Source organism: Narcine bancroftii, chromosome 3, assembly GCF_036971445.1.
Source record: "Narcine bancroftii isolate sNarBan1 chromosome 3, sNarBan1.hap1, whole genome shotgun sequence".
In the NCBI taxonomy this organism is placed as follows: domain Eukaryota; kingdom Metazoa; phylum Chordata; class Chondrichthyes; order Torpediniformes; family Narcinidae; genus Narcine; species Narcine bancroftii.
Window position 1 is genome coordinate 277,867,787 of NC_091471.1, and position 27,234 is coordinate 277,895,020.

At 44.1% G+C, this 27,234-nt stretch overlaps 1 protein-coding gene across 3 annotated transcripts in view; it reads right to left on the reverse strand.

Moving 5' to 3' along the window:
• LOC138758823 (myosin phosphatase Rho-interacting protein-like) overlaps positions 1–27,234 on the reverse strand; it is a 260,679-nt gene that overhangs the window by 122,595 nt on the left and 110,850 nt on the right. For all 3 annotated transcript variants that reach the window (XM_069928231.1, XM_069928232.1, XM_069928233.1), the window contains exon 4: positions 2,785–2,936. In XM_069928231.1, the coding sequence (XP_069784332.1) occupies positions 2,785–2,936 (152 nt within the window). The remainder of the gene's footprint in view (positions 1–2,784; positions 2,937–27,234) is intronic.

Genomic DNA, 27,234 nt, shown 5'->3' on the forward strand with positions numbered 1-27,234 from the left:
ACTGTTCGAGGCTGACGTCACTGTTGCCTTTTCCGTGGAGGTTGGGGCTGTACGTATCACCAGGCGAGGCACAGCCACCACCCGGTTGATGGTCGCTGTCCCCTGCTGTTTGGCTTGCCTTAGCACATCCGCACAGGCTGTCAGCCATCAGGAGTCAGTGAAATCATCTGAGAGGAGCAGGCAGATGTCCTTAGGCATTTGCTCGAGGAAAACCTGTTTGAAGAGGATGCAGGTCCTGTGTCCATCCATCAGGGCGAGAATTTTGTTCATGAGCACAGATGGTTTGTGGTCACCTGGGCCATCCATGTGCAGCAGTTTTTCCACCCTGTCATGGCCGGAGAGACCGAATGCATGCTTGAGAAGTGATTTGATCCCTTTGTACTTGTTTTCGGCTGGTGGTTGGTGAAGGTGATGATGTGCCTGACAGTTCCCTGGTCCACTGTATTTTGTGGCATCAGCAGTTATCTGGTGTTATGTGGAATTGGGCTTCGGCTTGTTCAAACCATACTTGAGGTTATGATGTACAGAGGGGGATAGTTTGAGTGAAACTGCGTCTGTAGATTTGAATTGTCTCCTTCCAGCATTTTGTAATCGAAAAGGGGCCATTTGGATCGGTGGGCTCACCACTGTATTTGTTTGTGGGTTGTACAAACCCTGAGTTTAATTGTTTAATAATTCAATTCAAATGTTAAGTTTAATAATTCAACGGTTCGTTTGAATGTCATTATCCATGGTTGAAAACCTAAGTTGATTTGCTGATTCAGAGAGAGGAAAAGCAACCGCCCAGCCTCACGCTGCCAGTCCATCATATGTCAGGCACCTGCTCCTGCGAGAGCCCGAACCTCCAAATGATGGTTCGGTCCGCCACAATACTTCAACCCAGTCTTATAAAGATGCACAAAGAAGGCAACCAACACCAGAAAGGGCCCCCATCACCTAGTCACAGCCTCACTTCAGGCAGAGGGTACAGGAGGTTGAAGGCCACCAGCTTCAGGTTCAGGAACAGTTGTTGTTCCAACAGCTAACAGGCTCTTTATGCCCCCTTTGTTACACAAACATGGACTGTCAACACTATTGCCAGTCGGTGTGTCACTGAAGACTCTCAAAAACTTCTCCAGCATTCTGGCTGATTGCATCACTGAAGGAGCAAATCCAGAGGTCTGTGACATCACAGGCACCAGACTTCACTCCATCAAGGACATCGACATGAGGCGGTGTCTTAAAAAAGCAGCCTCTATTTTCAAAGACCCCCACCACCTCTTCACTCTGCTACCATCGGGGAAAAGGTCCAGGAGCCTAAAGACGAGCACTCAGTGGCACAAGGACAGCTTCTTCCCCACTGCCATCAGATTCCTGAATGATCAATGAACCAAAGACACTGCCTAACTTTGACTGTCGTGCACTAATTTTATTTTATTCTTGTAAGGTGGTTTATATGTTTGTTTGCCCTGTGATTCTGCCGCAAAACAATGAATTTTGTGACTTGCTTATGACAATAAATTCTGATTCAGTTCTATTTTTGCACTAAGATTACTGTAATTATTTATTATCTACCTATTTTATCTATTTACCTGTTCAACTGCAGCAAGCAAGAATTTTGGGCTTGTGTAAGATGTGTATGACAATAAGCTCATAAACACTAATAAACAGAACAGACACTGAGATTCAATCAGAGTTAAAATTCAAGTCAAGCTACCACAGAGAAAGGCAACATCGGTTCAACCAGGTCAGTGCTTTCAGGAAAGGGTTTGTCATATTGTTGGAAGTTCAAGAGTTGGGAAATGGAGATAAAAGCAGCTATCTGAATCTAGTCACTGTATCGGGAAGTGGGGGGTGGGAACCTGGACACTGCATTAGGTTGTTGGGGGGGGGGCGATGCGGGAACCTGGACACTGTATTAAGTTGTGGGGGGGATGGGAACTGGACCCTGTATCAGGTTGTGTCGGGGGGGGGGGCCTGTATCAGGTTTTTGGGGGGGGTGTGGGAACTGGACACTGTATCAGGTTGTGCGTGGGTGGGAACTGGACACTGTTTTGGGTTGTGGGAGGGTGGGAACTGAACCCTGTATCAGGTTGTGTGGGGGGGGGGGGGGGGAAGCTGGACACTATATCAGGTTGTGGTGGGGGGGGGAGTGGGAACCTGGGCACTGTATTGGGTTGTGGGGTGGGGGGGGAGTGGGAACCTAGACACTGTATTGGGTTGTGTGTGGGGGAGGGGGTGGGAACTGGACACTGTATCGGGTTGTGCGTGGGTGGGAACTGGACACTGCATCAGGTTGTGGGGGGGGTGGGAACTGGACACTATATCAGGTTGTGGTGGGGGGGGAGTGGGAACTGGACACTGTATTGAGTTGTGGTGGGGGGGGGTGACCTGGACACTGTATTGGATTGAAGGGGGGTGGGGGAAATTGAAGTGTCCTCTGATTGGAATCCTTTATTTTCCTGATTTACACATGTATTAAAACTGGAGATAATTCTCTTCTTCGTCACTCTAATTGAACAACTAAAGCAGTAGAAACATAAAAAGGAATTAATTTGAAGAAGGTGACGTTTTGACCCAACCGCAAGTTTCTAAGAAATGTGATGTCACTTTAGAAATGCACATTTATTTTTCAGGCAAGGGGAACAAATGATTGCATTGATCCAATTCATTCATTGCTGGCTAAACATCAGCAAAGGGTGAAAGTGGTATCAAAAATCTTTTTGCCAGCTAGCTGAGAGAAGTGCTGAGATCAGCTACCTCTCCAAGCAACGAAGGAGCTGGAATATCAGCAGCCATACTCACCCATTGATGGTCTCTTTGCTCTCTGCGCGAATGAAGTGCTGTTTTTCTGTTGTTACAATGCAGAGAGAGTTCTTCTGAGCTGTCTTGCTCTCTCCATCAGTGATGTCAGTGGAGAGATTCATGTTGATGGTTCCTTGCGGAAGGGTGCTGGGCTGTACAGGGCAAAAAGAATTCTCAGCATATTTACTTTTGCATCTTTGAATATTCCACAATCTTATTAATTTTAAAACAAACCACATGAAAAACAAATCATATTTAACAGAACCATTTCCAATACCTACTCAAATTCATTAGAAATTAATGGCAGCTAGATAAATGCATCTTCTGAAAGATTTGATAAGCACCTAGCATTAATACCTTTTCTTTGAAGTGAATTCAGACATTTATTGCCTTACTATGGATTGGTCCATCTAAACCTTCACCTTTAACTTGAACGAGCCGCCTTTCTCCCTCCCAACTACCCACATATCCACCCCCCCCCCCCCCCCCCCCATTCCCACCCCGTGAAGCTGTAGGTAACTCTGTTCCTAAATCACTCTTGCAGATCCATCTCATTTCTTTTTTTGCTTCACTGGTTGCTCGAGCACAAGCTACATCTCTGGAACTGCCCCAGTACCAAGTCCATCCCAGAATTCTGTGTTATTCCCTACTCCCCACACAGTTGTCCACAGCTGTTGACTACGTCTTGGCTACGTGGGACCCAAAATCTGAAATTTTCCTCACTACCAATGCTCGAGATGCAGCCTCAAGAATCGAGGGAGTCGGTTTACAAGAGAGTTGAGGTGGAACCGTTTTTCCCGGAAAGGTGTGAATCTGTGGAATTCTCAGCCCACGAAAGCAGTAAAAGCTGCCTCGTAAAATATATAAAAACACAGGTAGATTTTTTCAGAGTACGGGAATGGAGGGTTGTGAGGAGAAGGCAGGTAGGTAGAGCTGAGCCCACGGTCAGATCAGCCGTGACCTCGTTGAATGGTGGAGCAGGCTTGACTACTGCCCCTGTTTCTGATGCTTTTCCCAGTGCATTCTCTAACCGATTTTTAACATTCATCCTATCAGTGGCAATGCTTATCTCGTCACATTCTTGTTTTACACCACAGAAACAGGCCTTTCAGCTGAACTTTCCCATGCTGACCAAGTTGTCTACTCAAATCTTTTCCAATTTGCCTGCCCTCATATTTTTGAAACATTACCTGCTCTACTCACTTCACACCTACAACTGTGTGGCTCGGTATGAGGATACCACGATAGTAGGTTGTATAAAGAAAGGCAAAAGCCAGCACACAGAAGGGAGACTGAAAACTTGGCCAAATGAGTACAAAGTTATAATTGGTTCACCAATGTCACCAAAACCAAAGAACTGATTGTTGACTTCAGGAAGGGAAAACCAGACATAAACAATCCAGTGATCACTGGGGGATCAGAGGTGGAGAGGGTGAGCAAATTTAAGTTCCTGGGAGTTATCATCTCAAAGGACCCAAAGCCCTAAAGCATCATGAAAAAAACATTTCAGCACCTGTACTTCCTCAGGAGTTTGTGGAGGTTTGGGAAACACCAGAAACCCTGGCAAATTTCTATAGATGTGTGCTGACCAGTTGAATCACTGTTTGGCATGGGAACACAAATGGTCCCAAGTATAAAGCTCTCCAAAAGGTAGTTAAACACAGCCCAGGTAAAACCCTCCCCACCACTGAGAACATCTGCGGGGAATGCTGCCATCAGAGAGCAGCAGCAATCATCAAAGTCCCTCACCACCCAGCACATGCTCTGTTCTCATTGCTACCATCAGGAAAGAGATACAGGTGCCAAGACTCACACCACCAGGTTCAGGAGAGCAGCTGCTCCCCCTCCACCATCAGACTCCTCAAGGACCAACTCAATCAAGGAATTAAAGACCTGTACTTGTGCACTTCATTGATTTTTTTTCAAATTCTCTCTCTATTTCATAGTCACTTTGTTTACATTCGTTATCCATTTACAGTCCATTATTTATTTACATGTTTACACTATGTACAGTTTATTTTTTTGCACTACCAATTAGTGGTAATTCTGCCTCGCCCACAGGAAAAAGGAATCCCAGGGTTGAATGTGATGTCATGTATGTACTCTGACAATAAATCTGAAATCTGTCCCCACCTCTACAGCTTCCTCTGGCAGCTCTCTCCATAAATTCTCCACTATGTGTGTGGAGTTAATAAAGAAAATCTGTAGATGCTGGGGTCACGTGCAATACACAAATTAACCTGAGGAAGGGCTCCTGTGTGACTTGCTGAGTTTCTCCAGCACATTTGTGTGGAAAAGGTGTCCTTTGTTTTCCTTTTAAATCTTTTTCCTCTCACTTCAAATCTATTCCCTCTTGCTTTAGATTCTCTTACCCTGGGAAAAAGCCTATATGAGGTACTTCCTGTATTAATACACAAGTGCAGGTTGTAGTTGAAATCAGTTTCACATTCTCCATACCCTATAATTCCTATTGTTAATAACACCATTGTTTCTGTAACTAATGTTCTATTTTAATGCCAGTAGCTATAATAGTCCACATAACTAAAGGCAGCATCTCTTCCTGCTTTGTTTTAACATAGCCATTATGTGAAACTGAACTCTGTAAAACACTCCCTGCATAATTCTGTGCAGTGCCAGCACATCGAAATTGTGAAACAAAACCCAATCTGCTGAAGAAACTCAGCAGGTCAGGCAGCATCCATGGAGAGTGAAGGAGTCAACCCTGCATCAAGACAGAGTGTAAAAGAAGAAGGGGAGGAGTGAGGCAGGAGGTGGCAAGCAATGGATGGATCCAGGTCTGTGGGGGAGGGGGGCGGGGTGGATGGGCAGATGGAATCAGGTAAAAGGAGTGTCGCAGGTAGAGAGGTCTGTAAAGAAAGCTTTTAGCACATTGGACTTTATAAATCAAAGTATTGAGTTTCAGAGCTGGGATGTTAGGGTGAAGCTGTATTAGTCATTAGTGATGCAAAATTTGAAGTATTGTGTGCAATTTTGGACACCTAACAAAAGGAAAGATTTCAATAAGATTGAAAGTAGGCAGAGAAGATTTACAAGGATGTTGCAACTGAGTTGCAGGGAAGGTTTAAACAGGTTAGGACTTTACTCCCTGGAGTGTCGGAAAATGAGAGGGGATTTGATAGAGCTACACAAAATGATGAGGGGTAAATACAGGCAGGCTTTTTCCATTGAGGTTCAGTGAGACAAGAACTAAAGGGCACAGGTTAAGAGTGAAAGGTGAAATGTTTGAGTGGAACATTAGGAGAGATTTCTTTGAGCAGACATTGGCAGAGCATGGAGCGCTGAAGTGGTGAATGCAGACTCGATTTCGCCAGTAAAGAAAAATTTGAACAAGAACATGGATGGGAGAGCTATGGTCCAGTGTAGGTCATAGGACCAGGCAAAATAATAGGTTGGCACAGACTTGATTGGTCAAAGATTCTGTTTCTGTGCTGTAGTACGAAGATAGTGACAGAGGCCGGGAGGTAATGAGTGGAAGCAACAAATGGCTTCAGATTCTGGAATCTGGGAAGAAGGGAAGGTGATGGCTCGGGTCACATGATGCGAAGGGAGTGAGAGGAAGCAGAACCCCAGAGCTCCCAGATCTACAGGAAAATACTAAAGTAACAGCCAAAATACTCACTGGTGATGTGGGAAGGTACCAAGGCAAGAGAATGACAAAGAGAAATAAAGCTACAAGCAGGAACAGCAAAGAATTGGCTCTGAAGCCAGGAGGCTGAGTTGAGGTGCCTCGTGGTGGAGAAAATGGCAGGAAAAAATACCAATCTCCATCAGCACTGAGTACTTATCCCCCTGCTCTACTCACTTTACATCAATGACTGTGTGGTTCGGTAAAACAACAACACCTTCAATTTTGCTGATGACATCACGTTAGTGGGTTGTATAAAGAAAAGAGACGAGTCAGCATTCAGGAGGGAGATTGTAAAGCTGGCGGAATGGTGCACCAACAATAACCTCATGCTCAATGCCACCAAAACCAAGGAGCTGATTGTGGTCTTTAGGAGGGGAAAAGCATAGGTGTATGATCCAGTGATCATTACAGGACCAGAGGTTTTTAAATTTAGACAAGCAGCATGGTAACAGGCCATTTCAGCCCATGAGCCCGTGCGTCCAATTTACTTACATTTCAAATGGTGAGAGGAAACCAGAGCCCCCGGGGAAAACCCACACAGACACGGGAAGAACATACAAATTCCTTACAGAGAGCGTGGCATTCGAATGCCAGTACAAATTGCTGGCGCTGTAAAAAGGCGTTGCTCTAACTACTACGCCAACTGTGCTGCCCCTCAGGTGAAGAGTGTGAGCAAATTTCTGGGAATCTCTAGCTCCTGGATCTAACACACGCATGTCATTGTGAAGAAAGCATGTCAGTGCCTCTACTTTCTCAGGAGATTGGGGAGGCTTGGTATGACATAAAAAAAGATCTGTCCCCACCTCTACAGCTTCCTCTGGCAGCTCTCTCCATAAATTCTCCACTATGTGTGTGGAGTTAATAAAGAAAATCTGTAGATGCTGGGGTCACGTGCAATACACAAATTAACCTGTATAGTATGGTGGCACCTTTACTTCTGAACAGAAAGCCCTGCAAAAGGTAGTGGACACAGCCCAGTACATCACAAGCAAAACTCCCCATCAGCATGTAAATCAACATGGCACACTGCCGTCAGAAAGCAGTATCATTCAATAAGGGCCCACATCACCCAGCACATGCTCTGTTCCGTTGCTATCATCAGAAAAGAGGTATCGGTGCCACCAGGTCCAGGAACAACTGTTCCCCCTCCACCATCAGACTCCTCAACGACAAACTCATTCAGGGACTCGTTTAAGGGTTCTTACTTTGCCCATTATTTATTATTGAGTATTTATGTTCTGTATTGCACAATTTGTTTGCACTTTGTTTACATTTCTATCTTTTGTATAGTTATCTTTTCTCAAGTACAGTTTTTTGCACTGATAAATGGAAATTCTGCCTGGTCCGCAGGAAAAAGAATCTTGACATGTCAAGATTGTACACTGACAATGAATTTGAACTTTGAATATTTGTATGGTTTTCCTTTACATCCACTGCTCGTGCTTCCTTCAAGATTCTTTTGATTCATATTAAATGTGAAAATGGTGCATGTACCATGTAGCTAATCAATGAAACAGTTAAATATTCAATAATTTCCCAAAAATAAAAATCAATTTTCCCTTTCCAAATAGTCATTTTACTAGAACTGAATTCCACAGAGTGCCTGTGTCTGCACCTGTCTGCCCCAGGGCTGCCATTATCCCATTACTATTCTTGACAGAAGCTTTGAGCACTGCAGGTTTCCCTCCTGATTGGAGTAACTTCAACCACGATTACAAGAAATTACCTTCAGGCAGCCAGTTCAAACAATCTCACAAATCATAAATTACTGAAATTACAATCCTGGTTTCCTCATGAGCAGTTTTTTTTTAATGCAATGAATCCCAAATCTATGAATTGTCAAGAACTTATCTGTCATAAAGCAGTGAAAGTCACAAAAACACTTGCTGCTCCATTCCACTAATATTGATAAGCTTGAGGATCAGAAGCAACCAAGAACTGGTAAAAACACTTCGAAATGCTGCAGGAACTCAGCCAGTCTCTCCAGCGTCTATAGGAGACAAAGATATATTGCTGATGTTTGGAGCCGGAGCCCTTCAAAGAATAACCCAGAAGCAGGAAATCTCAGAATTCAGACAATGCTGGCTGGGGGAGGAATCCAGATCAACAACAGGTGTTAATTGTTGTGCGTGGGAGCTGAGGGGGGCAGGGCAGATGTGCAGGTAATGGAGGATATGCAGGTGAGCGTCAAGAAAGGATTCCTCTTGTCCTCACCTACCACCTCACCAGCCTCCACATCCAACACATCCTCCTCTGCCATTTCCGCCACCTACCATGTGACCCCCCCCCCCACCACTAGACACATTCCCCTCTTATCCCCTCTCCGCCTTCCACGAGGACCACTTCCTCTATGACTCCCTTGTCCACTCCTCCCTCCCCACCAATCGTCCCCTTGGCACCTACCCCTGTGACTGCAGGAGATGCTCCACATGCCCACACCTCCTCCCTCACCACCATTCAGGGCCCCAAACAGTCCTTCCAAGTGAAGCAACATTTCACGTGAATCTGCAGCGGTTGTCTACTACATCCGATGCTCCCATTGTGGCCTGCTCGGTATCGGAGAGACTGGACACAGACTGGGAGATCAGTTTGTTGAGCACCTCAGCTCTGTGCACCACATTAGCAGGATCTCCCAGTGACCACCCATTTCAATTCTCTGTCCCATTTCCTTGCTAATATGTCTGTCCACAGTCTCACACACAGCCAGAATGAGACCACACTCCTGTTCGGCTCCGAATCATGGGTCCTCTACCGGCACCACCTACGGCTCCTAGAACGCTTCCACCAGCATTGTCTCCGCTCCATCCTCAACATCCATTGGAGCGCTTTCATCCCTAACGTCGAAGTACTCGAGATGGCAGAGGTCGACAGCATCGAGTCCATGCTGCTGAAGATCCAGCTGCGCTGGATGGGTCACGTCTCCAGAATGGAGGACCATCGCCTTCCCAAGATCGTGTTATATGGCGAGCTCTCCACTGGCCACCGTGACAGAGGTGCACCAAAGAAAAGGTACAAGGACTGCCTAAAGAAATCTCTTGGTGCCTGCCACATTGACCACCGCCAGTGGGCTGATAACGCCTCAAACCGTGCATCTTGGCGCCTCACAGTTTGGCGGGCAGCAACCTCCTTTGAAGAAGACCGCAGAGCCCACCTCACTGACAAAAGGCAAAGGAGGAAAAACCCAACACCCAACCCCAACCAACCAATTTTCCCCTGCAACCGCTGCAACCGTGTCTGCCTGTCCCACATCGGACTTGTCAGCCACAAACGAGCCTGCAGCTGACGTGGACTTTTTACCCCCTCCATAAATCTTCGTCCGCGAAGCCAAGCCAAAGATGTCTGTCCACAGTCTCACACACAGCCAGAATGAGACCACCCACAAATTGGAGGAACAACACCTCATCTTCCAACTGTGCACTCTCCAACTGGATGGCATTAACATCAACTTCTCTGGCTTTCGTTACCCCCCCACTAATGGGTGCGGTGGATAGAGGGGAATAGGTTGATGTTGTATATTTAGATTTCCAGAAAGCGTTTGATAAGGTGCCGCACAAGAGACTTATCAGTAAGTTACAGGAAAGTGGAGTCCGGGGAAGTATATTAGCCTGGATTGAAAATTGGTTGTCTGACAGGACAAGTCGGGATAAGTGGGAGTTTTTCAGGTTGGCAGAGAGTGGTAAGTGGGGTGCCTCAGGGGTCAGTGTTAGGCCCACAACTGTTCATCATTTACATTGTTGACTTGGAGGAGGGGTCAAAATGTGGTGTAGCCAAGTTTGCGGATGACACCAAATTGAGTGGAAGAGCAAATTGTAATGAGGATGTGGAGAGTCTGCAGAGGGATATAGTTAAGCTGGATGAGTGGGCAAAGGTCTGGCAGATGGAGTACAATGTTAGTAAGTGTGAGGTTATCCACTTTGGCAAGAAAAATAAAAGAGCTGAATATTATTTAAAGGGTGAAAAACCACAGCATGCTGTTGTGCAGAGGGACTTGGGAGTGCTTGTGCATGAATCGCAAAAAGTTAGGTTGCAGGTGCAGCAGGTTATTAAGAAGGCAAATGGAATGTTGGCCTTCATCGCTAGAGGAATTGAATTCAGGAGTAGGGAGGTAATGTTGCAACTGTATAAGGTACTGGTGAGACCGCACCTGGAGTACTGTGTCCAGTTCTGGTTTCCATATTTGAGGAAGGATATACTGGCTTTGGAGACGGTCCAGAGGAGGTTTACTAGGTTGATCCCTGGGATGAAGGGGTTGACTTATGATGAAAGATTAAATAGTCTAGGATTGTATTCGCTCGAGTTCAGAAGAATGAGAGGAGATCTTATAGAAACATATAGGATTATGAAGGGTATGGATAGGATAGATGTAGGAAGGTTTTTTGAGCTGGCCGGGGAAACTAAAACGAGAGGACACAGTCTCAAGATTCGGGGGAGTAGATTTAGGACAGGGATGAGGAAAAATAGTTTTTCCCAGAGAGTAGTGAATGTTTGGAATTCTCTAACCAGGGTAGTGGTTGAGGCTGCCTCATTAAACATATTTAAAATTCGGTTAGATAAATTTTTACATGATAGAGGAATTATGGGATATGGGGAGAAGGCAGATAGGTGGAGGTAGGTCATAAATTAGATCAGCCATGATCGTATTGAATGGCGGAGCAGGCTCGATGGGCCATTTTTGGCCTACTCCTGTTCCTACTTCCTATGTTCCCCCATCGCCTTTCCCTATCTCAGTCTCCTTTCACACAAACATGGTAAATTCTTACCTGGTCCCTTATCATATCCAATTAGCACCTTTTGTTGATCTGGATTCCTCCCCAAACAACTTTGTATGAATCCTGAGACTTTCTGAGATTTCCTGTTTCTGGCACATTCTTTGAAGGAGGGCTCAGGCCTGAAACGTCGGCAATACATCTTTGACTCCTATAGATTCTGAAAAGCTCGGCTGATTTCCTCCTCCAGCATTTTGAGATGTTTTTACTACAATCACAGGGTTTGCAGACTTTCGTGTTTCACTCAGCAACTAAGTGTTGATTGATTCAAGTTAATTCACCGGTGTCACTCCTTGGCTGACAAACTAATGCTCACTTAATAATGCTCTGGAGATGGGAAGAGGTTTGACAGATTATTGCTGCTTACCAATAAGAAACAGAATCTTTTGGTGAGAAATTTACCACCCAAGCTTTCTCTCGGCCAACTAATTCCTTAGGTTTGGAAAAATCAATCAAGAAATTATCTGAAAGGTAAATCCACTTCCTATCAACTTATTCTGTTTGCCATTCATGCAGACATGGATCAAGGAACTGCTGCAATCCATTCCTACCCTATGATAATGCCATTAGATTCTTCCAGACAAGGATTGGAGAGGTCAATTGGCTGGAGCTTATTTCTTTTGTTGAGGTGTGGGAGTGTGCCACAGGATGGCATGTGTCTATGCACACTTAATATGGTGTGTCAGACATTGCTATCTATGGTCACCCTTTCCGTATCTCATTCCTGATGTATCTTGGAAACAAGCAACTTTGCCCCATGTCTGAGAAATTTAATATAATTTAAGGATACAGCATGGTAACAGGCCCTTCTGGCTCACAAGCCTACACTGCCCAAATACATTCATGTGACCAATTGACCTACTCACTAGAGAAAGTACAAGGTCCTTACAGTCAACAATAGATTCAAGCCCGGGTCTCCAACACATTGCGCTAAACGCTACACTGTGCCACTCAAATCATCACCAAGGTGTCAGTACACAAGGCGTGAGGCCTTGATGGTATACCTGGCAGGGGAATGAAAATCTACGCCAACCGATTAGCCAGAGTGTTCACGGACATTTTCAACCTCTCACTGTGGCAGTCAGAGGTTCCCACCAGCTTCAAAAGGGCATCAATCATCCTGGTACATATTCCAAGTCTTTCCAGTACTTTAAATATAAATTCCCATTCCAGTCTATCACATGCTTTTTCTGCATATAATACCACAGCAACACTCAGATCACATCTCTTTTGTGACAAATGAATTATACTAATCAACTGGCTTACATTACGGCCAAAAGTAAGAACTTTTTTTTACATTCAACTTTTGGATTGATCTAGGAAATTTCCTGGAGCAGATCACAGGAATCAAATTTCCACAAAACCCAGAATTATTTTTACTGGTGATATCGCAAGGATAAGACCTAAACTGAAACTATCCAAACATCAAACAGTATTTGTTAAAATTGTGTTGGCAGTGGCGAGAAAATGTATAGTAGTTACATGGAAGTCTGATTCACATCTAGATGTAGTCCCCTCAAGAAAATTATCTATAACTTAAAAAATAAGTTGTATGTTTGGCATCCATATTTACAATTCTCTGGTATAAATCTTTAATTATGTTCATCCTAATCCTCAAAACCTGCGTGGATCTTCAAAGAAAATTAATTGAAGAATTTATGATCTGTGGAGTGTGTGGCTCTTCTCAGCAGTCCACCTTTTTTCATTTATCTTTTTCTTATTTTCTTTCAGTATCTATCTTTTCTGGGGTCTTTCTTGGGTACGTGTGGAGTTGGGATATAACAATCATGGAGCAAATAAAGGATTTACTTTTGTACTTGTATTTTAAATTTTGTAATTGACTGCATATATGGTCAAAAATTTTAAATAAATTCATTTAAAAAATCATCCTGGTATCCAAGAAGAGTAGTGTGAGCTGCCTCAATAGCCGTTTTCAGGTGCTCGGATGCATATAATGCACCGGCAGACATGGCTGGGGGAGTGCAGCTGGGACATTCAGGTAGCCGCGGAAAAGACGCCTTTCTGTCACCTGAACATGCCGGTAGGAGAGCCACATCCGAGCGAACGCGGGGTTGGCCAAGGTGCTGTGGAAAACTCGCTTCCATTCTTCGAAATAGTAGTTTGAACTATCAAGTCCACAGATAATGTGGCACCACGATATCACTTCCTTGTTATATCTGCTAGATTTCATGCATGGGGTGGTATTAAAACCCTTAACCTTTTGACTCACAGGTAAGAGGGCTGCCCACACATTTATGCGGTTGATAATTCTTGTCAATTCAGTCAAATCATCGACGATGTTCTGAAGAAGTCACAAACCCTAAATGTTGACACTTCCTCTCTGCACAGACGCTGCCTGTCCTGCAGAGTTAACACAGCATTTTCTGTTCATTGTTTCACTAAAAGCAATTGTGTGTATAGATTTCCTTGAATTCCATCTTTGTGTGTTTTGGCTTCCTCGATTGGCTGTTAGTGAATTAATCTGAACCAGTACACTGAAATCCACCATGTCCAAAACTCTGGGCGAGATCAACCTCTCACCAAAACCCCCCAAGTGACCAAGGAAGATAAACGAATTGGTGTAACAACTTAAGGTATTCCCAAACTGTCATCCTAAACACAATCCAGGGAGCAGTTCATATGTATTCCATGCACTAACCCATTTTATTCTTCTGTGAAGACCCAAAGAAAACCAAAGCTTGTATCAGGATGACTGTAGTGGATATATATTGATCGTGGAATGTACTTTAATACTACAGGCCCGCTTAACCAAAGTGTAGTGGAAATAGCAATGTTCCAACTGCAACAAGTGGAGTTTCACAAAAGGTCGCTGAGCAAATCAAACTAAGATCAAATAATAAATACATTTAAAAACATTTTAAGAGCTTTATACTGGACGGCCCTGTGGACTGTTTCGGGGAGAGGGGATGGCATTTCTAGTAAACCAATCAAAAAGGGACAAATGTGCAACTGGATTCAAAACCTGGAGACTTGTTTTTCCCAATTGCCAACATAATAAGAGCAGAACTTGACTACAATCTCAGTCTGACTTTTTGAAGTTCAGTTCAAGTTTCCTTCGCGTTAGTGATATGATACATGCATGCTCTATCATGCACCCAGATATACACAGTAACATAAAGTTAGACTTATTTTCAAAAAGTATTCAATTCTAACCGTGAAAATTCTCTCCTTCTCCCATGTCATAGCAACAGTTCATTATAACTGAAGGATTAACACACGAGATAAACCAATTAATGACTTGCAGTTACATTCATACCTAGTGCCACGATCGTTATCAGGAAGTGATGATATTTCCTGTGGATATAGTTACTGCTGCATTCAGGTGCCACGGGGAATGCTCCGAGCCGAAGAATATACCTACCCGAGGAGGGTTAGGTAAGTGCTCCTCAGGGCCGGGTTCTCCACTTTCAGGTGACCACCTGACAGCCGCATTTGGGTATTTTAGGCGGCTTTAGAGTCAGGTAGTCTGGCTACCTGAAAGTGGCTAATGACTACCGCCCAGTAGCACTATCTTCCTCTGTGATGAAATGCTTTGAAAGGCTGGTCATAGCCAGAATTAACACAAAGATGTGGACCCACTGCAATTCGCATATTGTCACAATCGCTCCACAGCAGATGCAATGTCACTCCGCTCAGCTCTGGATCACCTCAAAAACAGCAACTTATACATACCGCTGCTCTTCACCGACTACAGCTCGGCCTTCAATACCATTATTCCCTCAGTGCTGGTCAAGAAGCTACAAACTCTAGGCCTCTGTATCCCCCTCTGAAACTGAATCCTTGACTTTCTCATCGGAAGACCACAGTCAGTACGAATTGGAAACTGCATCTCCTCCTCACTGATCATCAACCCAGGCACACCCCAAGGATGTGTGTTTAGCCCACTGCTCTACTCATTATACACCCATGACTGTGCGGCCAGGCACAATTCCAATACCATCTACAAGTTTGCCGATGGCACCACAGTTGTCGGCAGAATCACAAACTGTAATAAGGAAGCGAACAGGATGGGAGATCGATCAGCTCGTTAAATGGTGTCACGAAAACAACCTTGTGCTAAACATCACCAAAACCAAGGAGATGATTGTGGACTTCAGGAGGTAGTCAGGGGGATACGACCCAGTCCTCATCGAGAGCTCAGTAGTGGACAGGATCAAGAATTTCAAATTCCTGGGTGTCAACATAAGGCTCACCAGTGGCTATACTTTGTGAGGTGTCTGAAGAGATTTGGTATGTCACCAGGCTCTTGTAAATTTCTACAGGTGGACCACGGAGAGCATTCTAGCTGGATGAATCACTGCCTGGTATGGAGGTGCCAACTCTCAGAACAAGAATAAATTCCAGAGGGTTGTTAACTTGCCTGCGACGTCACAGGCACCAGACTTCACTCCATTGAGGACATCGACATGAGGCAATGTCTTAAAAAAGCAGTCTCTATCCTCAAAGTCTTCCCACCACCCAGGCCATACCCTCTTCACTCTGCACCTCAGGGAAAAGGTACAGGAGCCTGAAGATGAGCACCTAGTGGCACAAGGACATTTTCTTTCCCAGTGCCATCAGATTCCTGAATAATAAATGAACGAAAGACATGCCCTTACTTTTCAGGCCCTGGACCCTCAGCACTCCCCCACTGTCACTTCAGTCACTTGTTACATCTTATTTCCTAAGGGGAGGTTCAGTGTTACATTTTTTTTTGTAGGGCCTTCAATGTATTGATTGAGGAAGCTTACTTGGACACCGCATCCAAGCCCTTTGCACTAGGGATGCCCCAGTCAACATTCGGGATGTTAAGAGTCTTCCAATAAAATGACTATATTATTTTTACAGCTGTCTGCAATTTCCCCTCAAATCCATTTTTCCAATTCCCATTGACTCTTTGGGGACCTATAATAATCCAAGCCCATCAGAGTGATTGTTTCCTTTTTGTTTCTAAGTTCTACCCAAATAGCTCAACTGAAGGATCTGAGACTATCGGGGCGGCTCAATTGGTGCAGCAGTTAGCGCAATGCTGTTACAGCGGCAGCAATCGGGACCGGGGTTTGAATTCTGCACTGTCCATAAGAAGTTTGTACATTCTCCCGTGTTTCTGTGAGTTTTCCCCAGGGACTCCAGTTTCCTCCCACCATTCAAAATGTACTGGGGGTATAAGTTAATGGGGTGTAATATGGGCGTCACGGACTTATGGGCCAAAATAGCCTTTTACCAGTTGTATGTCTAATTTTTTTAAATTAACAATATAAACAAATAAAGAAATATAAACAAACTGACTGCAATATAGAGAGAAAAAAATTAATAAAGTGCAAAGTAAGAGTCCTTAAATGAGTCTCTGATTGAGTTCATTGTTGAGGAGTCTGATGGTGGAGGGGAAGCAGCTGTTCCTGAATCTGGTGGTGTAAATCTTTTGGCACCTAGACCTCTTTCCTGATGGTAACAGTGAGAACACGGCGTGTGCTGGGTCATGTGGATCCTTGATGATTGTTGCTGCTCTCCAACAGCAGCGCTCCCTGTAGATATTCTCGATAGTTGGGAGGGTTTTACCTGTGATGTCTTGGGCTGTGTCCACTACCTTTTGTAGGGCTTTATACTCAGGGGTATTGGTGTTCCCATACCAGACCATGATGCAGCCACCACATATCTGTAGAAATTTGTCAGGGTTTCTAGTGTCATACCAAACCTCCACAGACCTAGCCACATTGACTAGACCTAATCAGTCCTTGGCTATCCAAAATTATGTATATCTGATCTCTTGGAACATTATCTCTGATAATTTACCTACTACTGACATCAGCTTCATGGGCCTATAATTTCCAGGGTTACTTTTGGAGCCTTTAATAAACAACGGAACTACATGAGCTACTCTCCAATCCTCCAACACTACATGCGTGGCTAAGGACATTTTAAATATTTCTGACAGAGGCCAAGAAATTTCTACAATAGCCTCCCTCAAGGTCTGAGAAAATATTTTGTCAGCCCCTGGAGATTTATCTACCCTTTAATTTGCTTTATGACAGCAAACCCCCTCCTCCCCTTTAATCTGTATAGGTTCAGTTACCTCACAGCTTATTTTCCTTACTTCCCACAACTCTGTACCAGTGAATACTGAGGAACAAAAACTATTTAAGATCTCCCCCATCTCTTTTGGTTCCACACATAACTGATCACTTTTATCTTCGAGGGGATGAATTTTGTCTCTTTCTATCCTTTTGCTCTTAATATACCTGTAGAAACCCTTAGGATTTTATTATAGACCAAATGAGTTTAAAGTCTGTTGTGTGCAAACTATTGGAGAGGATTCTTAAGGATAGGATTGATGAACATTTGGAGAAGTACAGTCTACTCAAGGATAGTCAGCATGGCTTTGTTGTGACAGACACAGAAATTCATGCCTCATAAGCCTAATTGAATTTTGAGGAGGTAACAAAAGAAATTGATGAACGTAGGGTGTTAGATGTGGTCTACATGGATTTTAGCAAAGCATTTGTCAAGGTTCTCCATGAAAGACTTATCCAGAAAATCATGAGGCATGGGTTCAGTGGAATTTTGGCAGTGGATAAAAAAATTGGTTTGCAGGAAGAAAGCAGAGAGAGTGGTGGAAGGGAAGTATTCTGCCTAGAGGTCAGTGACTTATGGAGCTCTGCACTTTGTGATTTTTGTAAATGACCTGGATGAAGAGGCGGAAGGATGGGTCAGTATATTTGTGAGTGACATGAAGGTTGGAGGAGGTTACAAGAGGATAGGTGGAGTTCAATCTGGCTAAGTGTGAGGTGATACATTTTGGATGGACAAACCCAAAGGATGAGCACAGGGTTATTGGTCGAATACTTAAAAGAGTGTGGATGAACAGAGACACCTTGGGGTTCAATCTATACATCCCTCAATGTCGCTGCATTGATAGGATAATTAAGAAGGCCATTGGGATGATGGGCTTCATTAATAGGGGGATTGAGTTCAAGAGTAGAGAGGTCTTCTTACAACTCTACAGATCTTTCGTGAGACCTCATTTAGAATATTGTGTTCAGTTCCAGTCACTTCATTATAGGATGTATGTGGAACCCATGGAGAGGGTGCAGAGAAGATTTACCAGAATGTTGCCTGGATTGGAAAACAAGTTTTATGAGTCAAGGTTTGCAGAGCTGGGACCTTTCTCTTTGGAGTGTAGAAGGATGAGAGGAGACTCGATAGAGGTCTACAAGATTATGAGAGGCATAGATAGGGTAGACAGCCAGAGCGTGTTTCCCAGAGGACATATGTATAAAGTTTGGGGAGGTAAGTTTAGGGGAGACATCGGGGTAAGTTTTTTGTTACACAGAGAATTGTGGGTGCCTGGAATGCCTTGCCGGGGATGGTGGTGAAGTACGAAACATTAGGGGCATTTAAGAGACCATTAGACAGGCACGTGGACAAAAAAATAGAGCATTATAAGGTGGGTTTAGTATGTTTTTAAGGGATAATATGAATCAGCACAACATCGAAGGCCGAAGGGTCTGTACTGTGCTGTAGTGTTCAATGTTCTATTTTCCTTCACATTGTCTGCAAAACCAACTTCATGTCTTCTTTTAGCTTTCCTGATTTCTTTCGTGCTTTTCTTGCATTTTTATACTCCTCAAGTACCTCATTCCTCCGTGTTGCCAATATCTGCTATACACCTTCTGAACTAGATTCCCAATATCCTTCGAAAAATATAGCTCCCTATGCCTGTTACCTTTGTCTTTAATCCTGACATAAAAACTCTGTACTCTCAAAATTTCCCCTTTGAAGGTCCTCCACTTACCTCGCACATCTTTGCCTGAAAACAACCTATCCCAATCCACACATTCTAGATCCTTTCTCATTTCCTCAAAATTGGCCTTTTTCCAATTTAGAATCTCAACCCAAGGACCAGACCCATCCTTCTCTATAATTAACTTGAAACGAATGGCATTATGATCACTAGGCCCAAAATGTTCCCCTACACATACTTCTGTCACCTGTCCTGTCTCGATCCCTTATAGGAGATCCAGTATTACCATCTCTCTGGTTAGTATCTCTATATATTGATTTAGAAAACTTTCCTGAACACATTTGACAAATTTTAAGCCATCCAGTCCTTTTACAGTATGGAAATCCCAGTCAATAAGTGGAACATTAAAACCTCCTACTATCACAACCTTGTGTTTCCTGCAGCATCTGCTCTCTCTCTCTCTCTCCAGATTTGCTCCTCTACAATACTCATTGACTATTGGGCTGTCTATAGCTCATTACACACTTACAAGTGATCCCAAGAATTAACCGCCAATCAGCCTTTAAAGTGTCAAAATCAGCTCAATGTCGGCATCAGATGATTTCATCTCATGCCGGGGTTTAACTGCCTTGATTTATAGTACAATCCTTGGCATCTACAGATGCTGGCGTTGCAATCAGGGCAGTGTGAAAAGGGTAATTGCATTATGGGATTGAAATGACCCAAGTTTTTGCATGAGTGTAGGAACGTGAAGGAAGATTAAAATGAAGGTATAAATTATGCCATGGGAAAGTTGTAGCGAAGAGAGAGAAAGAGAGAGAAAATAAATAGCAATAGCGGACAAACAGCATGGGAAAGTTGTAATTGCTATAGGGCACAATTTATAAAGACCGTGGGGAAAAAGCAATGGCGGACCTGACTTCCCAGAATGCCAGGTGGCACAGAAACTCCTCCATGAATGCTCCGTGTTTGCATCAGACATACACCCCTTTCTCTGCTGCAGAACATGCTGGGAGGACAGGTCCGCCATCACTTTTTCTCTACGGTATTTATAAATTGTGTGCTATACTGCTACCAACTTTTCCACCCTGTTCAAAAATTGTCCACTATTGCTATTTATTTCTAGCACTTTCCCACAGTCCCTTATAAAGGTTTATTTTGGTCGGCACAACACAACATGGGCTGAAGGGCTCATACTCTGCTGTCTTTGGCTTGGCTTCGCGGACGAAGATTTATGGAGGGGGTAAAAAGTCCACGTCAGCTGCAGGCTCGTTTGTGGCTGACAAGTCCGACGCGGGACAGGCAGACACGGTTGCAGCGGTTGCAGGGGAAAATTGGTTGGTTGGGGTTGGGTGTTGGGTTTTTCCTCCTTTGCCTTTTGTCAGTGAGGTGGGCTCTGCGGTCTTCTTCAAAGGAGGTTGCTGCCCGCCAAACTGTGAGGCGCCAAGATGCACGGTTTGAGGCGTTATCAGCCCACTGGCGGTGGTCAATGTGGCATAAAGCTTAATTATGTTTATAATTAGACATGATTAATTTTGTTCAAATATAAAATTATAAATACATTGATCAGGATTTAGGGCAGATTCACCATCACTTGATGCTTCATGACATCACTGGTAGAAGGTAGAACATTCCTAACCCTGGCTCCCTGCAAGTGTGAAAGCACTCAGTATTGCAGTTAGGAGTGGTTAAGTATGAAAAGCCAAACTCCCATTCCTATCCCAGGACACTGAATGGTCAATTTAGTGGATGCAAGTGTGAAAGGGATCCCAAGACGTGATCGTACCTTTCCTGTTCCTTAACTCCGCCCATATAGCCTCAGTAGTCGATCCCTCTGGTAGGACCTGGCTGAGCAGAGCTGTGATATTTTCCCTGATGAGCAATGCCACTCCTCTTCCTTTCATTCCCTTCGTTCTATCACGTCTGAAGCAATGGAAGCCCGGAACATTGAGCTGCCAGTCCTGACCCCTCCTGCAACCAAGTTTCACTAACTCTACCATTCAGCCAACAATAGTGGTATCATCATTGAATTTATGATTGGCATTGGAATTGAACTTGGCTATATAATCAGGAGTGTAGAGGGAATAGAGCGGAGGACTAAGCATGGTGTCTTCATATTAGAATACAGTTTATTTCCAAATGGTTCACATGCTCTGAGTTGGACTATTTCTACACTGTAGCACATTGATAAGCAGCTGCTGGACATAAATAAGAACACACATCACAAACACTTGTGAAAGGTGAACTTGCATCGTCTTCCATGACAAGAGGACCCAAGAATCCAATGGCTCTGAAGTTTCCCTCTTCCTCATAAGGGCTTCTTCCATTTCTGACCATTGGGGATCTATGAATAGTTTCACTCAACTGTTTCTCTCAGTGTTCTTGTAGAAGTTTGTACTGTCAACTGCATGTTTACTCTTAGAATCCATCTACTTTCCTCTCCAATCCTTAATGGTTTCTAATTCTTAATTAACGACTTTGCCTGGCAATTTTATGCAAATCTTCTTTGGATCTCATAACCTTATTTGTTATTTTATTTGCCATAGTTGAGTTGATTTCCCTTTTGTATTTTTATACCAATCAAGTGTCCATCACTGCAGAAGATTCTGCTTATGTTGTTTAAAGGTTATCTATTGTCTGCTTATTTTCATGATCCATTAAAAATCAAAGAATTTTTAAGGCCAAAGATGCTATCTCACTGGTGGTTCCAAAGAACCTTGGCAAAGGTTTCTTTCCTATGTCTTTCATGGCTACTGTTCATTCCTGAGCCAGCATCACCTGGATGTAGTTATATCACACTGCTGTAAGAGGGTCCTCACTGCATACAGGATGACCCACTGGGTTTCCTTTATTACAAAAGAGACTTCACCTCAATGATAGAATGGAAATTGCAATTAGATTTAGCCTTAGATTTATTGTCAAAGCACATACATGACATCACATCACAAGATATAGGAACAGAAATAGGCCAATCGGCCCATCAAGAGCTGGTCATTCTTTCTGTCTGCACATTTCAAGAAGTGTTAATAACAGTTAAAACACCTTAATTTCTGCTCCACATATAAACAGCGCACAACACAAGGACTGGACCTGCACTTTCTATTCTTCAGGTATTTCTTCATTCCTGACTGTCCAAATCCCCAGGCTATTGGGAGAGTCATAAAATGATCAAATTTATTACCACACAAAGAGTTGTGAAAGATAGAGTTGAGTTGTGAACACAAAAATATCGGAGAAACTTAGCAATTCACAGAGCGTTTCTTATGTAACAAAGATAAAGGCCCAACATTTTGGGCCTGAGCCGTGTAGTGTCATGTCATGTGTTGATCTAATGCACTGAGTGATGAGCTCTCTCTCCACTGATAGAGTGACGTGGTGCCACAGACTCACTTTCTTGTGTGACTGAGAGAATGAGATTTTCCCATATATGGGAAATACGCGCCCCAAACGGTTTCTGTATTTCTGAGTTAGCAAAGCGGGAGTGTCGTCACTAGATACCAGCAATCCCCCCCAAGGCAGCCACAGAAATTTCATGGTGCAGGAGAAATGGAAATTGAAGATAAAAATCTGGGTAAATCAAACAAGCAATGAGTTAGCGAAATCTCTTCGCAATGATCAGTCACCAGCTTATCTGTGCTAGACAAACAAACCCAAACATTTCTTGTATATGAATTTATATCAAGTTCAAACCTATTTCTTGTGTTTACGAAATCATCGACTTCTGCCTCGAGGTTTGCTTGGCAAGCTATGTTCTTAAATTTAATGTTCATGGATTTCATTCCCTTTAACCTTCCTTCAATCATCTATCACTACAACCTCTCCCACATCTGTGAAGAAGATCGAAACTACCGATGGAATGCTGCTTCTCAAGTGTCAGAGACATGGACATCTCTGATTGAATCCATAGCATTCTGAAGAAGGAGGGTAAGCAGATTGATGTCATGGTCCTCGTTTACACCAAAGACATAGATAGAAATAGGGATGAGTTCTTGAAAGGTGAATATAGGGAGTTAGGAAGGAAGCTGAAAAGTAGAACCTCAAGGGATTGCTGCCTGTGCCACACGCCAGAGAGGGTAAGTTGTGGCAGATAAATGTGTGGCTGAAGAGTTGGTGCAGAGGGTAGGGGTTCAGATTTGTGGATCATTGGGATCTCTTCTGGGGAAGGTTTGACCTGTACAAAATGGATGGGCTGCACCTGAACTGGAGGGGGACAAATAACCTGGCAGACAAGCTTGCTAGAGCTGATGGAGAGGGTTTAAACCAGTTTGGCAGGGGGTTGGCAACCAGAATGTGAGGGCAGAGGACAGAGGTGGAAAGTATGATGTGTTGTGAGTTTGCGAGGTAGGACAGGCAGGGGAGGAAGCAGAAATGTAGTCAGTTGGTGGATTTAAAATGTGTCTATTTCAGTGGAAGAACTATTAGGAATAAAGGAGATGTACTGGGATTACGTGGAATTATAATACTGTGGCCGTCACAGAGACCTGAGTGACACAAGGAAAGGATTGGCTGATGCAGGTACTGCGGTTTATATGTTTAAATCTGATAGGATGGGAGGTAAAAGAAAAGGGGAGTTGCCTTACTGGTCAGGGATACTATCACAGCTGCAGAAAGGGAGGACGCTGCAGAGGGAATGTCCACTAAGTGGGTGGAAATAAGTAATAGAATTGTATCGGGAGTAGTCTATAGGCCCCCAAAATAGTCCTTGAGTCATTGAGGAACAGATAAGTAGGCAAATTTTGGAATGGAGCAGAAATAACAGGGTTGTTGTTATAGGAGTCTTCAGCTTCCCAAATATTGACTGACACCTCCTTTCTGCAAGAGGGACAGATGGGGCAAATTTTGTCAGGTGTGTCCAAGAAGGATTCCTGTTTGTGGAACAGTCGACCAGAGGAGAGGCCACACTGGATCTAGTACTTGGTAATGAACCTGGTCAGGTGACAGACCTCTCAGTTGGGGAGCATTTCAGTGAGAGTGACCACAACTTCCTGTGGTTTAGCAATAGCTATGGCCAGGGATAAAAGCGGATAAAATGGTAAAGAGTTTCATTGGGGATGGGTTAATTATGATGGAATGAGGCAGGAACAAGGGAGTGTAAATTGGGAACAGATGTTCTCGGGAAAATCTACAGAAGTAAAGTGGAGGATGTTTTGGGGCCAGTTGTGTGGGGTTCTGGACAGGTTTGTCCCACTGAAACAGGGACAAGATGGTCGGAAAAGGGAACTGTGGTTGACAAAACAGGTGAGGTAGTTAAATCAAGAGGAAGAAGCATATATTAAATTTAGGAAGCAAAAAGAAGAAGGGCTCATGAGATTTATATGGGAGACAGGAAGGAAATTGAGAAACATGTTAGGGGAGCTGGAAGGGGGCAATCCTTGACAAATAGGATTAAGGAAAACCCAAAGGTATTCTATGCATACGTGAAGAACAGAAGAACAAGTAGAGTGAAGGTGGGGCCATTTAGGATAACGGAGGCAACATGCCTGGAGGCAGACTGGGAATAATTTGCTTCAGTGTTCTTCAGAGAAAAGGACCTTGGTCAAGATGAAGTCAGAATAGAACAAATGCACTGGACCATGTTGAGATTAAGGAACAGGAAGTACTGGATCTTCTTAAAACATTAGGATTGACAAGTCCCCAGGACTGAACAAAATATACCCAGGTTGCTAAGGGAAGGCAGGGAACAGATAGCTGGGGCATTGGCAGTTACCTTTGCATCCTCCTTGGCCACAAGGGAGGTCTCAGAGGATTGGAGAATAGCAAATGTGGTCCCCTTGTTTATAAAATAAGATAGGCGATAATCTTGGGAATTATCAGTGGTGGGCAAAACTTGGAGTGGATTCTTAAGGACAGGATTTATGAGGATTTAGAGAAGTACAATCATCTTAGGGATAGTCATCATGGCTTTGTGAGGGGAAAGTCTTACAAAACAACTTATGCTTTTTCAGGGGGTAACAAAACAAATTGCTGAAGGAGGGCGGTAGATGTGATGCATATGGATTTTAGTAAGGCATTTGACAAGGTCCCCCATGGAGACTCCTACAGAAAGTCATGAGACAAGGGATCCATAGAGCCTTGGCTGTGTGGGTTCCGAATTAGCTTGCCTGTAGAGAGCAGAGAGTAGTAATGGACAGAATGCCTGGAGGTCAGAGACAAGTGGAGTTCTGCAGGGATCTATTCTGGATCCTCCGGTCTTTGTAATTTTTATAAATGACCTGGCCGAAGAAGTAGAGGGATAGGCCAAGAAATATGCAGATGCTACACAGGTGCATCTGGAGGTGCTGTGGATAGCATTGAGGGTTGTCATAGGTTACAACAGGATATAGGATGCAGAGTTGGACCGTAAAGTGTCAGATGGAGTTCAATCCAGTTAAGTGTGCGGTGATGCATTTTGGAAGGTCAAACTTGAAGGCTGAGGACATGGTTAATGTCAGGATACTTAACAGTGCAGAAGAACAGAGGAACCTTGTGGTCCAAATCCACAGATCTCTCAAAGTTCCTAAGCAAGTTGATAGGATATTAAGAAGGCCAATGGTATGCTGGGATTCATTAATCAGGGGATGGAGTTCAGAAGTTATGAGGTAATGTTGCAACTATAAATCCATACTCAGAAAATTGTGATCAGTCTGGTCACCTCATTACAGGAAGTAAGTAGAAGGTATGGAGAGGGTGCAGAGGAGATTTACCAGGATGTGGCTTGGATTGAGGCAAGGTTAGCCAAGCTAGGGTTTTTCTCTTGGGGCAATAAAGGATGAGAGGTGATTTAATAGAGGTCCTCAAAAATCTGAGAGGAATAAATAAGGTAGACAGCCAGCACCTTTTTCCCAGGGCAGGAGCAGCAAACACCAGAGGACATCTGTACAAAGTGAAGGGAGGAAAAATTCGGGAAGACATCAGACTTTTTTTATGTGTAGAGAATTGTGGATGCCTGGAATACAATTGCCAGGGGAGGTGGTGGAGGCTGGAACAATCGAGGGATTTAAGAGACTCCCAGGCATGTGAATGAAAGAAAAATAGAGGGTTTGAGCTTGGGAAGATTTAGTTTTTTTTTCCAGGGTACGGTGCCCTCCACAATGTTTGGGACAAAGACACTTTTTTCCTTTATTTACCCCTGTGTGACAGATTATGTTATATTTTATATTAATGTATAGATTTGTTTTAAAAGAGAAAAATTGTGGCAGGTTTTTTTAAGTGTAGGTCACATACAAATACTTCATAACAGATCTCATTTAAAATGCTGGAGCTCTGTTCAAGCCAGACAATCCAGGCTCTGGGTGCTTTTGCACAAACTTTGAAGAGTGCCTATAAGGACTTCACAAGTAGGTGTTAATTGAACATGCTGTGGAGTAATGGATTATTGTTTTGGAAAGCAACAGATAAATGAACTGGAAGATTAAGTCTGGATCCGCAGTCTGTCTGAGTGCAGTTGGCTGTTCTAAGAGGGTCAGATGGTTGTCTCCAAAGGCCATTTCATGTTGGGCTTCCACCTTGACCGACTATGGAAAGGATAGAAAAATGGAAACTTACTTTTCAGACAGCAGCCATAAACAGCTGCTCCAGTGACCCATTCATATCCAGAGGCACCTCGTAGCGCCCTCCAGATCCAACTGACGTGGGGGCAACTAGTGCCATAGCGTCACCCATCATAAATATGTGGCAGAGCAATGGCCGTCTTGCCTATCCATAATCCTAGTTTTAGCTGCTCTATGGTTCCCAGATTAGTTCCTGCTGCATGGGGGATTATAGGTAGGCAAGATGGCCATTGCTCTGCCACGTTTTGAGCCGCAGAGAGCGGCCCCAAAGGCCAAAGTGGCCCAGTGTGGTTGTCCCAGCCCACACCAGCTGACCCCAGATGGCTCCCTCTGCCCTATTGCCCTGACAGCCCCCGCTGCTCTGACGGTCCCCACTTCCATGCCGGTCCCTGCTGCTCCAACAGCCCCCGTTGACAGTTTCTGCTACCCCGACATTCCCCACTGCTCCGCCAGGCCCCGCTGCCCCTACGGCCCCCACTGCCCCGCCGGCCCCCCGCTGACAGCTCCCACTGCCCCGTCGCCCTGACTTGGAGGGAGAGGGGTGAGTGGGGAGATGGGTAGCGGGCTGATTATGCATAATCAGCCCGCCCTCAAACAGCACAGCTGTGCATTCAGATTTATCAACGGAGGTCCGTGCTGTGGAGATTATTCCTCTCGGAGAGGAGTTGGAATATGCAGCTCGGAGGCCGCCTCCACACATTCAGAAAAGTAGGTGATTATGTGTTTTGGGAGAGTTTTTCTGCCTTTACATCTCAACTTTTTGGC